General features: G+C 44.7%; 1 protein-coding gene across 1 annotated transcript in view; it reads left to right on the forward strand.

The window, feature by feature from the left end:
- The window catches only part of NPHP3 (nephrocystin 3), a gene marked incomplete at both ends in the record, with an annotated part of 38,750 nt that overhangs the window by 16,080 nt on the left and 10,256 nt on the right, over positions 1-12,414 (forward strand). Inside the window, 8 exons of the mRNA XM_080934213.1 lie at positions 1,672-1,775; positions 2,199-2,313; positions 3,557-3,700; positions 4,310-4,407; positions 5,126-5,228; positions 6,185-6,267; positions 9,551-9,689; positions 11,873-12,037. Of these exons, the coding sequence (XP_080790339.1) occupies positions 1,672-1,775; positions 2,199-2,313; positions 3,557-3,700; positions 4,310-4,407; positions 5,126-5,228; positions 6,185-6,267; positions 9,551-9,689; positions 11,873-12,037 (951 nt within the window). The remainder of the gene's footprint in view (positions 1-1,671; positions 1,776-2,198; positions 2,314-3,556; positions 3,701-4,309; positions 4,408-5,125; positions 5,229-6,184; positions 6,268-9,550; positions 9,690-11,872; positions 12,038-12,414) is intronic.

The following is a 12,414-nucleotide window of genomic DNA, read 5'->3' on the forward strand; positions in this document are numbered from 1 at the left end:
ATATGTATTGTGTACAGGAGAGAGGGCATGCATGCCATGGTGCATGTGTGACTAGCCAATAACAACTTGGAGAAAATTGATTGTCTACATCCACCATCTATAACCCAGGAGTCTAACCCAGCCGTCAGGCTTAGTGGTAAGAACCTTTAACGGGCCGAGCCATCTCAACTTGAGTCTACAAATTAATTTCTAAAGACTATCGCAGACGTTAACATGATAGAGTTTAAACTGTGCTTGTTGCTTGGTTCTCTCAAATCCCTTGGCCACTCTAAATCAGACCTTCATTTCATACATGCAGAAGAGGCAATGCCACTGCCTTCTTGGGACAATGTTGCAAATGTTCAGCCAGATGAGGTCCCTAAAGCAGAGCTTAGTGCTGGCATGGGATTAATGTTAAGTAGTGATTTTTTAAAAAAGATTTTGTTTATTTTATGTGTATGAGCACACTGTAGCTGTCCTCAGACACACCAGATCCCATTACAGATGGTTGTGAGCCACCATGTGGTGGCTGGGATTTGAACTCAGGACCTCTGGAAGAGCAGTCAGTGCTCTTAACCGCTGAGCCATCTCTCCAGCCCCAGGTAGCCATTTGTTTGAAACAGCGGTACTGACACTATGGATTAGAAGAAGAAATGGAAGTCCGGCATGACTTCCCCATGAGCATACAGGGAGTAAATTTGAAATCTGAACTGCAGTCTACATCCGAGACTTTTTTCCTTGCAGCAAGAAGCCCCAGTGTGGGGACCTTTAGGTGGGTTTTCTGTAGAACAATGAAACCACTGGGATCGATAGGGTAATAAGCCAACCAAGGCCTCCTGGTGTTCCTTCTGAAGCAATACTGTTACGAGGACCACTGGGTTCCTTGGCAGTTGATTCATGCCTAGATACTTCAAGCAGAAAATGTACACCAAGGATGCTTCCCTCCAGTTGGAGATCCTACTGCCAAGAAGCCAGCCTAAGGCCCACCAGCTGTTATGGATATTAAAGCTTCATCTGCAGTCAGTCAGGTATCTATAGGCAGAGCAGTACCAAGCTGGCTCTGGACACTCTGAAGTGTCGTCGCATTTCGCTTTTGTGAGGAAAGCCCACGAAGGAAGGATGGAATTCTTGGACTTTGCATAGAATTCAGTGTCATGAAGATCTCTGACAGCCTATGCAGAGATGCCTGGCTCTCTGAAGCAGCCTGGGAGACTCGGAGTGGGGTTAGGGCCCATTCTTAGAAAGCCCTAGAAACTGAAGCAAACTCCCACATTCGTTCTTCTGATCAGCAAATCCAGGGTTGCTGTCTGGGCTCGCACAGCCTTCTGGGATACTTCCTATAGTCGAGGGGCTCCAGTGTAAGGTGCAGAATTTCAGCAAACACCTGAACATTGTAAAGCCCCACTGAAATCTGTGCTGCCCCACGCACTCTCAGTGACAGCAGTGCCATTGGCCCCATTTGCTACTTCAGGCTCCAGTGTGCAGATGAGCCCCACGCAGGCGCCCACTCTGTTTTCTCACGCGCTTCTCTCTCGTGTTTTCAGAGGATGATCAGAGGCATATGCAGTCTCATACTATAAATAACATAAATGCGGTTTTTCTTCCTTCCTTCCTTCCTTTCTTTCTTTCTTTCTTTCTTTCTTTCTTTCTTTCTTTCTTTCTTTCTTTCTTTCTTTCTTTCTTTCTTTCTAGTATTACCAGCGCCTGGACGATCTGGTAGTGGCGCCAGCCCCGATCCCACCACTCCTGGTTTCTGGAGGACCAGGTTCAGGAAAGTCCCTTCTTTTATCAAAGTGGTACGGCAAGATGCAGTTAGACCACTCTTCCCGCTGCTGTCTGTTGGATTGTTTTGCTTTGCTTTTTAAGAGACAGGGTCTCATGTCGCAAAAACTAGCCTGGTTTCAATCTCACTGTGTAACTAAGGATGACCTTGAACTCCTGATCTTCCTGTAACCTCCTCTAACAGCATACTTTTAGCTAAATGCTTTATTAACATTTTATGTTAATTAACATCATCTTGCAATTAAAACTGAGGTGATTAGTTTAAAAGGTTCTAAAAATAGAGCGAGTTCACTAATCTCCTTATTTGTTGCAATATGACTAACCATGTCATTAAGGACTTGGGGCAGTGTTTAATGTCTGGCTCTTTGTGTGTCTGTTGTTGCAGACCGTAAAGGACCACAGTCAGCTTTATGACATGTCCCGTGTTTTTCTCTCAGGATTCAGCTGCAGCAGAAGCATTTCCCTAACACTCTGATCCTGTCTCATTTTGTGGGGAGGCCACTGTCCACCAGCTCAGAGTCCTTCTTGATTATCAAGCGGCTGACTCTGAAGGTAGGATGGGAATTGGTTATCGGAATGTTGGGCAGATTCTGAAGCTCTCTAGGATTGGGTTAATAATAATAAACAAACTTTTGGTGCCGTAGGTAGGTAGAATATCGCTGATTTGAAATCTGAACTGCCCCAAAGGCTGAGACTTTTTGGCAGCAGTGGCGATTGAACATTTGGGGCCCTGTGCATACAAAGGCAAGTGCTCTACCTCTGAGCTCCAGCCCCAGGGAAAATCCGAAGCTTTCTGAGCAGCAAGATGACATTTCAAGTGGAAAATTCCATGTCCGAGCTCATGTGACATGTCAGTTAAGACACTGGCTCACTTTGGAATGTTCAGAAACACCTTCAGGCCACTTGTAAAGCATGTATATGAAATAGAAATGAGTTTTATATTTAGACTTTAGCTTTGAATCCAAGATCAACTCATTATGTATATGGGAATATTACCCAGGGCCCCAAAATCTGAAATCTGAAACACTTTTGATACCAAACATCTCACATAAGGAATACTCAACCTATGACAAGCTATCTTGGTTTTGTGTAAGGTTTAAAATATGGTACTTGGGTTGAAGGAATGACTCAGTTACGGAAGACCCAGGTTTGGCTCCCAATATCCAACCGGGCAGCTAACAACCATCTGTAACTCCAGTCCAAGGGGATTTGACACTCTTCTGGTCTCCATGGGAACTGCATGTACATGGTACACATGTGTACATGCAGGCAAAATATTCATACACATAAGATAAAAGTAAATATTTTTAATTATGACTTACAGTCTGCAAAGGAAACCCAGTCAGTAAAGAATAATATCTGAGTTTCTATCCCCAGCATCCGTGCAAACACTCGGGCATGGCAGCGTGCACGCCTGGAACCACAGCATGATCTGGTGGACAGAGACAGGAAGATCTGTAGAACTTCCTGGCCACTAGCCTAGCCAGTCTGTGAAACTCCAGGCTCAGTGTGAGACCCTGTCAGCAAAGATAAGGTGGAGAAGCAATTGAAGAAGATACTCAGCACCACCCTCTGGCCTCCACATGCAAACACACACATGCACACATACATGTGTGTGTGTGCATATGGATGCAGATACACACACACACACACACACACACACACACACACAGTACTTGACTCCACCACTGTGAAGAGTCAGTGCTGACACACAGTGGGGATTGGGAAGGTCCCCCTGCTACCATGGAGTATGGCTGGCTTACACTGCACGTGATGTCACCCTGTCACCCTGCAGCTGATGCAGCACCTCTGGGCAGTTTCTGCACTGACACTGGACCCTGCTAAACTTCTGGAGGAATTTCCACATTGGCTGGAGAAGCTCTCTGCTCGGCACCAGGGCAGCATCCTCATCGTCATCGATTCCATAGACCAAGTTCAGGTGCTGCTCTTACCAGGGCTTCTATTAGCAGGTGTCCCCGGAGGCCAGGGGACCAGCAGTGGTGGCAGCAGGCTTCTCAGTTCTGAGCGTCGGGGAAGGGGGTGATGCTGTTCCATTTATCGCTACTTAATTCTGGGGGAGAGGTGTCTGAATTTTGAAAAAAAAAGAAAAGAATTGTATGCTTAGAGAGAGTAACATCAAGAAAATCTATAGACTTGGCAAAAGGTATTTAGACCTTGAGGAGGGGTTTGAGATAGGATTTCTCTGTATACCTTTGACTGACCTGGAACTTGTTCTGTGGACCAGACTGGAGCTGAACTAACAGAGATCCACCTGCCTCTGCCTCCCAAGCATAGGATTAAAGGCCTGCGCCACCACTGCCCAGCCCTATTTTGACACCAATTTAAGGCACCCACATTTCCTTAAGTATCCAGAATTTAAATTTGGTGATAACGGTGTTTTTCCAGCCTAGAATAAACCATCCCCCGAATAAGAGTTGTATCCTTAATAATAAGGAAAGTGTAGTGAGACTCTTATCCCCTTGGACAACTGTGGGGATCGTTCTGAAATGCTGTTATTATAAGCGGACTTCTGATGTGTGCTCTTAAGCAAGTGGAGAAGCACATGAAGTGGCTGATAGACCCCCTTCCAGTGAATGTCAGAGTCATCGTCTCTGTGAACGTGGAGACCTGCCCCACAGCGTGGAGGTATGCCCGAATCGGAATGGGATTTGTTTCTTGGGAGGGTTTCACTTGAATTGCAAATTGTAAAATCAAGTCAGCAGGTTCATTTGTGGGTGAGAGAATTGGAGAGGTGGGCGGGCCTGGGGATTGCAGTCTTGATACCTGTTATTCTAGGATGCAGACTCCCCTTTTTTGCCAATCCTCAGAAAACTTACTTAAGAGTTGAGTTCTGTCAGGCAGTTTTCCTTAGCCCAGTCACTGTTACCCAGGGGGGAAACCTTGTCCTTTTTTCTACAAGAAAACCTTTCTTCCCCATCACACCTTCTCAAGGACGTTTAATGCGTACTCCGTATGTCAGTGTGTGTCGGTGGACAGATCTCTGTATCTGTGCTCTGCACACAGCATAAGACTTTCCCTGTCCCTAGTCATTGTCCTGTAAGTACCCTGGTGCAGAGAACATTTCCAACTGCCCCCCCTGAGCACCAGGTACCAGTGCCGACTCTTACTGCAGTGCTGGATGCAGAACTGACTTTGTTTCCCCTCCTGGCTTACGGGAACGTAGATTATGCACTCTGCGTTGACTCCCGGTGGATGTAATGATAAACCTAACAGTTTCCATGTTTATTTTATAAAGACAGTATAAAATAACTTTATCCAATGGACTATCATGGGTGCTGTGCTGGCTTAAGGTCTTTGTTGTGCCGTTAGACATTTATTTTCCTTTTTCCTCTTGAAACAAAAGGTTGTGGCCTACACTGCATCTCGATCCTTTAAGCCCCCAAGACGCCATATCTTTAATAACCGCAGAATGTCACTCCGTGGACATGCGCTTGAGCAGAGAGCAGGTGAGCGCTTTGACTTCGGTGCTTTCTCTGTTCTCTGCCAGAAGACTTAAAATTCCGTATAGGTGCCTTGTGCTCTTGAGGAAATTAGGAGTTCAGGAGTTATTTTGGTCGATAATTATTCTCTTTGAAAAATGTGTGTGTGTGTGTGGCATGTGTGTACCTATGTGTCTGCAGGTGCATGCCCCTGTGCACACGTGTGTGGATGCCAGAGGATGAAGTCAGGTGTCTTCCATATTGCTTGCCACCCCCCTTTGAGCCAAAGTCTCACTGGACCAGATAGCCAGCAAGCTCTACGTAACCACCTGTCTCTGAACCCTACCCTCCCCTTCCCCACCTCCCACTGCTGGGGTTACAGGCACACATCACTGTGCCCCGCCCTTTTAATTCGAGTTCCTCAGGATCTGATTTCTGGTCCTCAGACTTGTGCAGCGATCTCTTTACCCACTGGTCACCTCCCCAATCACCTCCACTCTGGCTTCTGTTTGTTTCTTTGTTTTGCTTTGCTTTGCTTTGTTTCTTTGTCCAGACAGGGTTTCTCTGTGTAGCCCTGACTGTCTTGGAGCACACCCTGTAGACCAGGCTGCCCTCTAACCCAAAGAGATCCACCTACCTCTGCCTCCTGAGTGCTGGGATTAAAGGCCTGTCCCACCACCACTGGCCATTCTGTTTTTAATGAGACATATAGAAGAAGCAATACAAATATTTTCTCATTAGGGAGGAGTATATAGTATTATTAAGTATGGGTATTTGTTTAAAAAGTGCTTTTATATTGGCTGCATCTTCCTCTGCATCCGGAAGTCTGACCAGAGCCAGGCTCCCTCTACTACCCACCCCTGTGACATCACTGATGGCAGCGGGGACAGTTTCTTTCCGATGCCAACATCTGTGGCTGGCTCAGCACTGATGACCTCTGGCTACTTTTCTTACTTTCACTTTGTATTTGGAAACTGGTGTAGGAGAAGATGCTAGAACAGCACTGCCGTCCAGCCACTACCCGCCACGCCCTCTACGTCACCCTTCTCAGCAAAATGATGGCCTGGTAAGTGCTCATCCCCTCCCCCTTCCCCAGCCCTCCCCTGTCGAACACAATGTAATCAGGAAGGATCCCTTCCATCGTCTCTGTTCTCAAATCTAGTCGCACATATCTGTCTTCCGTACCAGTCAGTAACCCACCTTTCATAAGCATTCGATTGCTGGGCTTTGGCTTCTTCCTTCTGCATGGACCACCTCAGCCAGGGATGTGAAAAAATGATTTATTTTTGATACTTGTCATAATAGAAGTCATCACAACACAAGCCTTGTTTACAGACACTGAATCTAGCTTTCTTGTCTCTTAATTCCATGTTCTCACTTTGAACACCAAATCTGAACTGAAAAGAAAATCTTACACAATTGAGTTTCCTGTGGTGTGTCCTGCCCAGGCTCTTCCATTGCTGCTTGTGGTAATGGAGTGACCACGGTATCTGCTGGGATTCCTCTCCACACAGCTGTAAGCTGCTCATTGCAAGAACCCGTTCTTCTCTTTCAGTAACCATAGATTCTTTTCTCACAGTTTTCCCTCCATCCAAGGCTGGTTCCTCTCCACCTCCCCTTCCATCCAGAACCACCCCCTTCCTATCTCTCATCAGAAAAGAACAAGCTTCTAGGAGATAAAAACAAAATGCAGCCATATAAAACTATAATGAGAGAAAATGAAAAGCCATCATACCAAAGTTGGACAAGCCAAGCCAACAGAAAAATAAACGTTCCAAGAGAAGGCACAGGAACCAGAGGCCCACTGGCTCAAGAGTCCCATAGACGTTCTAAGCTGAAGATTGCTAGGTCACATGCACTGAAAGTCTGCTGTTACTTGTCTCTGAATTCATACAACCTTCGCTTAGTTGTTTCAGGGGGTCTTGTTCTCCTAGTGTCCTCCATCCCTTCCGTCTCCCCTACACCTTCTGCTTTTTCTCTCATGGGGTTCCCTGAGCTCTGTGGGTCTCTGTTCAGAGCTATGTGTCCCAAGATCTCTCTGTGTATAATGGCCGTCTGTGGGTCTCTGTATTTGTTCCCATCAGCTTCAGGAAGAAGCATCTCTCATGATAGCTGAAGAAGGCGTCAGTCTGTGAGGATAGCAAAATATCATTAGAAGTCATGTGATTGTTACTTTTTTTAGACCAGTATTATTTGGTTTTACCCTAGTTCCCCGGACTATCTCCACTCTGGTTCTTGGTCACCCAGTGTCAGGTCAGGCTTTCATCTCATGGAGTGTGGTCTTAAGTCAAATCCGACATTGGTTGGTTACTTCCATGAGGTTTGTGCCACAATTGCCCTGGTATATTTTTCAGGCAGGACACATTGGCAACCAACGTTTTTGTGGTTTGTGGTGGTGTTTTCTCTTCTGGTAGCTGGCAGAGTACCTGTCCACGTCATGGACAGACGCTACGACATGGGACTGAGGGTTCTGCATAGGCACCAGCTTGACCTCCTCCTGCTCACTGAGTTATGTGAGTGTTGTCTTTAACAAATGGGACCTTGCTATCAGTTTGTGGGAAGCAACCTGTTGTCTTGGCCAAAAGCCCGGGTTGTTTGGGGATTTCGATGGAACCTTTTTGGCCAACAGCTCAATTGGATGAATCCTGGCACTGGAGGCTTTGTTTTGGTGACAAGAGATGGCCAGTAGGGATTCTGTGTCCCTTGTTATTTGGAGACTTCAGTGGCATCACCTTCATATATTATAGGAAGTTTCCCCTGCACTAGGTTTCCACCCCTCAAATGTTCTCCAGTTCTCTCTCCTCCTTATTCCCTCCCTCCATCCCATCTCCCTCCTCCCACCTGACCCTCCCATCTTCATCCATCTCCACCCCCACCCTCAGGCTCCAGCCTGTCCATAAAATCTCTTCTGTTCTCTCCCAGGGAGCTCCATGCGTCCTCCCTAGCCCCTTCTATGTCTAACCTCTCTAGGCCTGTGGATTGTAGCTTGATTATCATTCATGTAATAGCTAATATCCAGATATAAGTGTACACATACCATATTTATCTTTCTGGGTCTGGGTTGCCTCAAGATTTTTTTTCCTAGTTCCATCCATTTGCCTGGAAATTTCATAATGTGATTTATAAAGAGTTGAGTAGTTGTATAAATGTACCACTTTTTTAAAAATCCATTCTTCTGTTGAGGAACATTTAGGTGTGTCCAGTTTTTATGACTAGAGCAGCAGTGAACATGGCTGAACAAGTGTCCTTGTGGCAGGATGAAACGTCCTTGGGGTATGTGCTCTAGAGTGACACAGCTGGATTGATTCTCATCTGTGTGAGGAACTGCCATACTGACTTCCATGATGCCTGTACTTGCCTTCACCCCCACCAGCAGTGGGGTGCCCCTGCATCACATCCTCACCAGCATGAGCTGCCACTTGCGGTTTTTATTTTAGTTTTTCTGACAGGTTTACAATGGACTCAGGGTTTCAATTTGTATCTAAGGACGTTGAACATCTCTAAGTGTTTTTTCAGCCATTTGGGTTTCCTCTGCTGAGAATTCTCAGTTCAGACCTGTACCCCACTTTTTTTTTTAATTGGGCTATTTGGATTTTTGATATCAGGTTTCCACAAGAATCTATCTTTAAGAGGGACCATGGATCATTTCTATATTTTAAAAAGAGACTTTTGTGTGGTGGAGTTGTTATATTGTATGTTTAATTTGGTTTGGTTTGGTTTCTTGCTAAAGACTGGACCCAGGGGTTAGATAGGGGTGAGCACTCTGCCTCGCGCTGTGTCCCCGTGAATGTGCATGTATGTCACCTGTAATTACTCTATTTATTTTGCAGCACATAGACCTGGGCCTGTAGCGTTATGGATGCTAGACAAATGCCGTGCCTCTGAGGTGGCTTCTCACTAAGATGTGAGGCTGAGTTTAAGCTCACTCTGTGCCCTCGGCAAGTCTAAAACTTGGAACGTTCACACACTTGAACTACGTGCCCTGGCTTGTTTACCGAATTTCTTTAGTTTGCCCTGGCTCAGTACAGTTTCAGTGTGCCTGGCTGACAGTGCTTTCTGTAATTCCCTGTATCCTGCAGAAGGTGGCCCGCTGGAGCATCAACGCCAACCTCACTTGTTTTTACAGTCCACAGCGGACGTAAAAGTTAATTCTCAGCACGTGTTCATCGAAATGAATTAAATGATGTGATAAAATAAACCAAACTGCTATCATCTTTCTGTATTTCTATTGACTCTCCATTACTCCTAATTTTGTAGCACAAAAATAGAGGTCACTGTTTTGTGTGCCCCAGATTCTTCACAGATATTGGCAGTCTGCATGAAATTCAGTCTGTCCTCAATTTCCACAGTGCCGGGAAAGCGGGCAACTTAGCTGAAACCCTTCATCGGTGCCTGCAGTGTCAGGACACAGTGTCACTGTACAGACTCGTTCTCCACCACGTCCGGGAGTCCATGCCAAGCGACAGGGATAAAGAGCGGATGACACAGGTGAAGTGCGGTGACCCCACAGGAGGCCCCCTGAGGGCCCATGTGTAGTCCCGGGAATGGAAGTTAATCATGTTTTGCTGGAGTTTAAATGTGCTGTAAGCGTATGCAGGAGGCTGGAGCCAGTGCTCGAAACAAGTCTTCCTGGCGATCACTGAGTTTTCTCTTCTCACGGTTATTCATTGTCTTATCTCTTGTGTTTTATGAGATGAGGTCTTGCTCTACAGCTCTGGCTGTCCTGGAGCCCAGGCTAATCTAAAACTCACAGCAATCCTCCTGGGCTGGACTTCATTTTTTTATTTTTTTTATTTTTATTTTTTAGATTTACTTTTATTTATATGACTACACTGTAACTGTGTTCAGACACACCAGAAGAGGGCATCAGATCCCATACAGGTGGTTGTGAGGCACCGTGTGGTTGCTGGGAATTGAACTCAGGACCTCTGGAAGAGCAGTCAGTGCTCTTAACCGCTGAGCCATCTCTCCAGACCCACTTTGTTTTTTCTAACCAGATGTTGAAGTCTGCTCTTAAGCTGACTGATCTTATAAAATTTGCTGTTCTAGCAAGATAGCAGGTCATCAGACTTAACTGCCATTTTTGTAATCGAACTTGCTTGCTCTGCTCAGAAAGATAACTAGGCAAGTGCAAGACATACATAAGACCCTGTCTACACATAGGCAGAATAAATGTGATCTTGTGGGGTTTGTTTTTATGAGCCCTGAGCTGATATGACTAGATCCATATCTTGATCTGCAGGAAGAGATAATTCTATATGCCTGTAATCTCAGCAGCTAAGGGGAGAGTCAGAAACATGAGGAGTAAATTCACTCTCAGCTTCCAAGTGTTTGAGGACAGCCTGAGATACATAAGACTGCATCTGAAGGCTTAGAGGCTTTTTAGGTCAGTCTAGTCTAGCTGGGCTGGACTTCTAAGGGCTGAGATTTAAGCATGCCCCACCACACTTGACATTTACATCTTTTTAAATTGACTTGTCTTCTTGGTCTTGCTCTTCTTTTCTTTTAGGAGTCATTTTTTTTTTTTTTTTTTTTTTTTTTTTTTTTAGTTAACTGTAGATTAAGTTTATTTTTTAATTCTGTGTAAGCATGTGTGTCTGTTAGGGAGCACACAGGCATGTGATTGCAGGTCCGCAGGAGGCCACAAGAAGGCTCTCAATACCCAAGAGCGTGTATTTGTAAGCCTGATGGTGCGGGTGCTGGGAACTGAACCTGGGTCCTCTGGAAGAGCAGCAAGTGCTTTTAACCACTGAGCCATCTCCCCACTCCCAGGTTTTCTTTTTCTTATTGGTCTGAAGTCCTTACATGTTCATACTGAATACTAATTGAATGTCTTTATCCTTTGTGCCTGGTCATCTATGTTAATATTCATTGAAGAATATTTTAGTAAAAACCAAGTTAACCAGCGGTACTGGTCTGCTGTGTCTTTAAAATGTCTCTGCTGCTTTACTGGTCCCCTGAGTGGTTCGTGTATGTGTGGCTTCCTTCCAACCCTTTATAGCTTCGTGTAAGTCTTTAATTCATATGGATTTATTTTAGCTTATGTGAGGGAAAATTTCTCTGCTTTTCAGCCTTTTGTCATGTGGCTATCTGATTGCTGGGTTTTTTTTTATTAAATGATATATATTATTAAATGATATACACTATTAAATAATATATATTCTCTTCTGATTTGAAATGCTACACAACAAATATCTCGCTCATGTGTAAACATGTAACTGTAGGTCTGTTTCTATGTTCTTCTGGTCAATTTAGCTTTCCTTTCCTTTTTCTCTTCTTTCCTTTGTTTTCTTCTTTCCCATTGATAAATTGTCTTAGAACTTTAAGATGAAAGAAAAGCTTTGACATTTTGTTGATTGAAGTTGTCTTTTTCCCTTGTGTTTTGGCTAAGGTTTGTATGTGTGTATTTGTGTGTGTGTGTGTGTGTGTGCTCACACATGTTGCCATGTATGTGATATCTGCATGCATGTATGATGGAATGTACTTACCAGTGTGTACATGTGTGAAGGTCAGAAGCTGGCACCGGGATCTTTTTCTCGGCTGCTTCTCTACTTTCTTTTCTTGAGACAAAGTCTGGATAAAACCTGGATAAGCGTTAAGAAGTTTTAGAAACTCTTGGCCGTGGTGTCTGAAGTAGCCTGTGGTCCCTGTGTGCCCTGTTCTCTGTCTAGATTCTCTGCCTCATCAACGTTAGTCACAATGGTGTGAGCGAGTCAGAGCTGATGGAGCTGTATCCAGAGCTGTCCTGGGCCTCTTTGACTTCCATTGTCCACAGTTTACACAAAATGCATCTGCTGACCTACAGCTGTGGTTTGCTCAGGTTTCAACATCTGCAGGTGAATGTTGTTTCAAATATTTTTAATAAAACGTATTTTTTTACTTGTAAGTATCACCATAGCATTCCACATGATATTATTTATACTATGTTATGATAAACATTTCAGAAGTTAATCTCAAAACCTAACATTTACCATTACATTTTATTCAGAGTAACTTTAAATTGCATGTGAAACCTGTCTAATGCTAAGCATGTAGTGCCTTTATGGGACAGCTATTACCCAAGATGCTTTGGTTCTAAGGATCTGCCGTAATGTATTGTTTCTATAATTAACGACAGTGTGTGATTTTAATAAAAGGAGCCAGGCTCAGTGACACAGGCTTGCCATTATCCCAGTACCTGGGAGGTGGAGACAGGAGGATCAGGAGTTCAAGA

Source organism: Micromys minutus, assembly GCF_963924665.1.
Source record: "Micromys minutus genome assembly, chromosome: 21".
In the NCBI taxonomy this organism is placed as follows: Eukaryota; Metazoa; Chordata; class Mammalia; order Rodentia; family Muridae; genus Micromys; species Micromys minutus.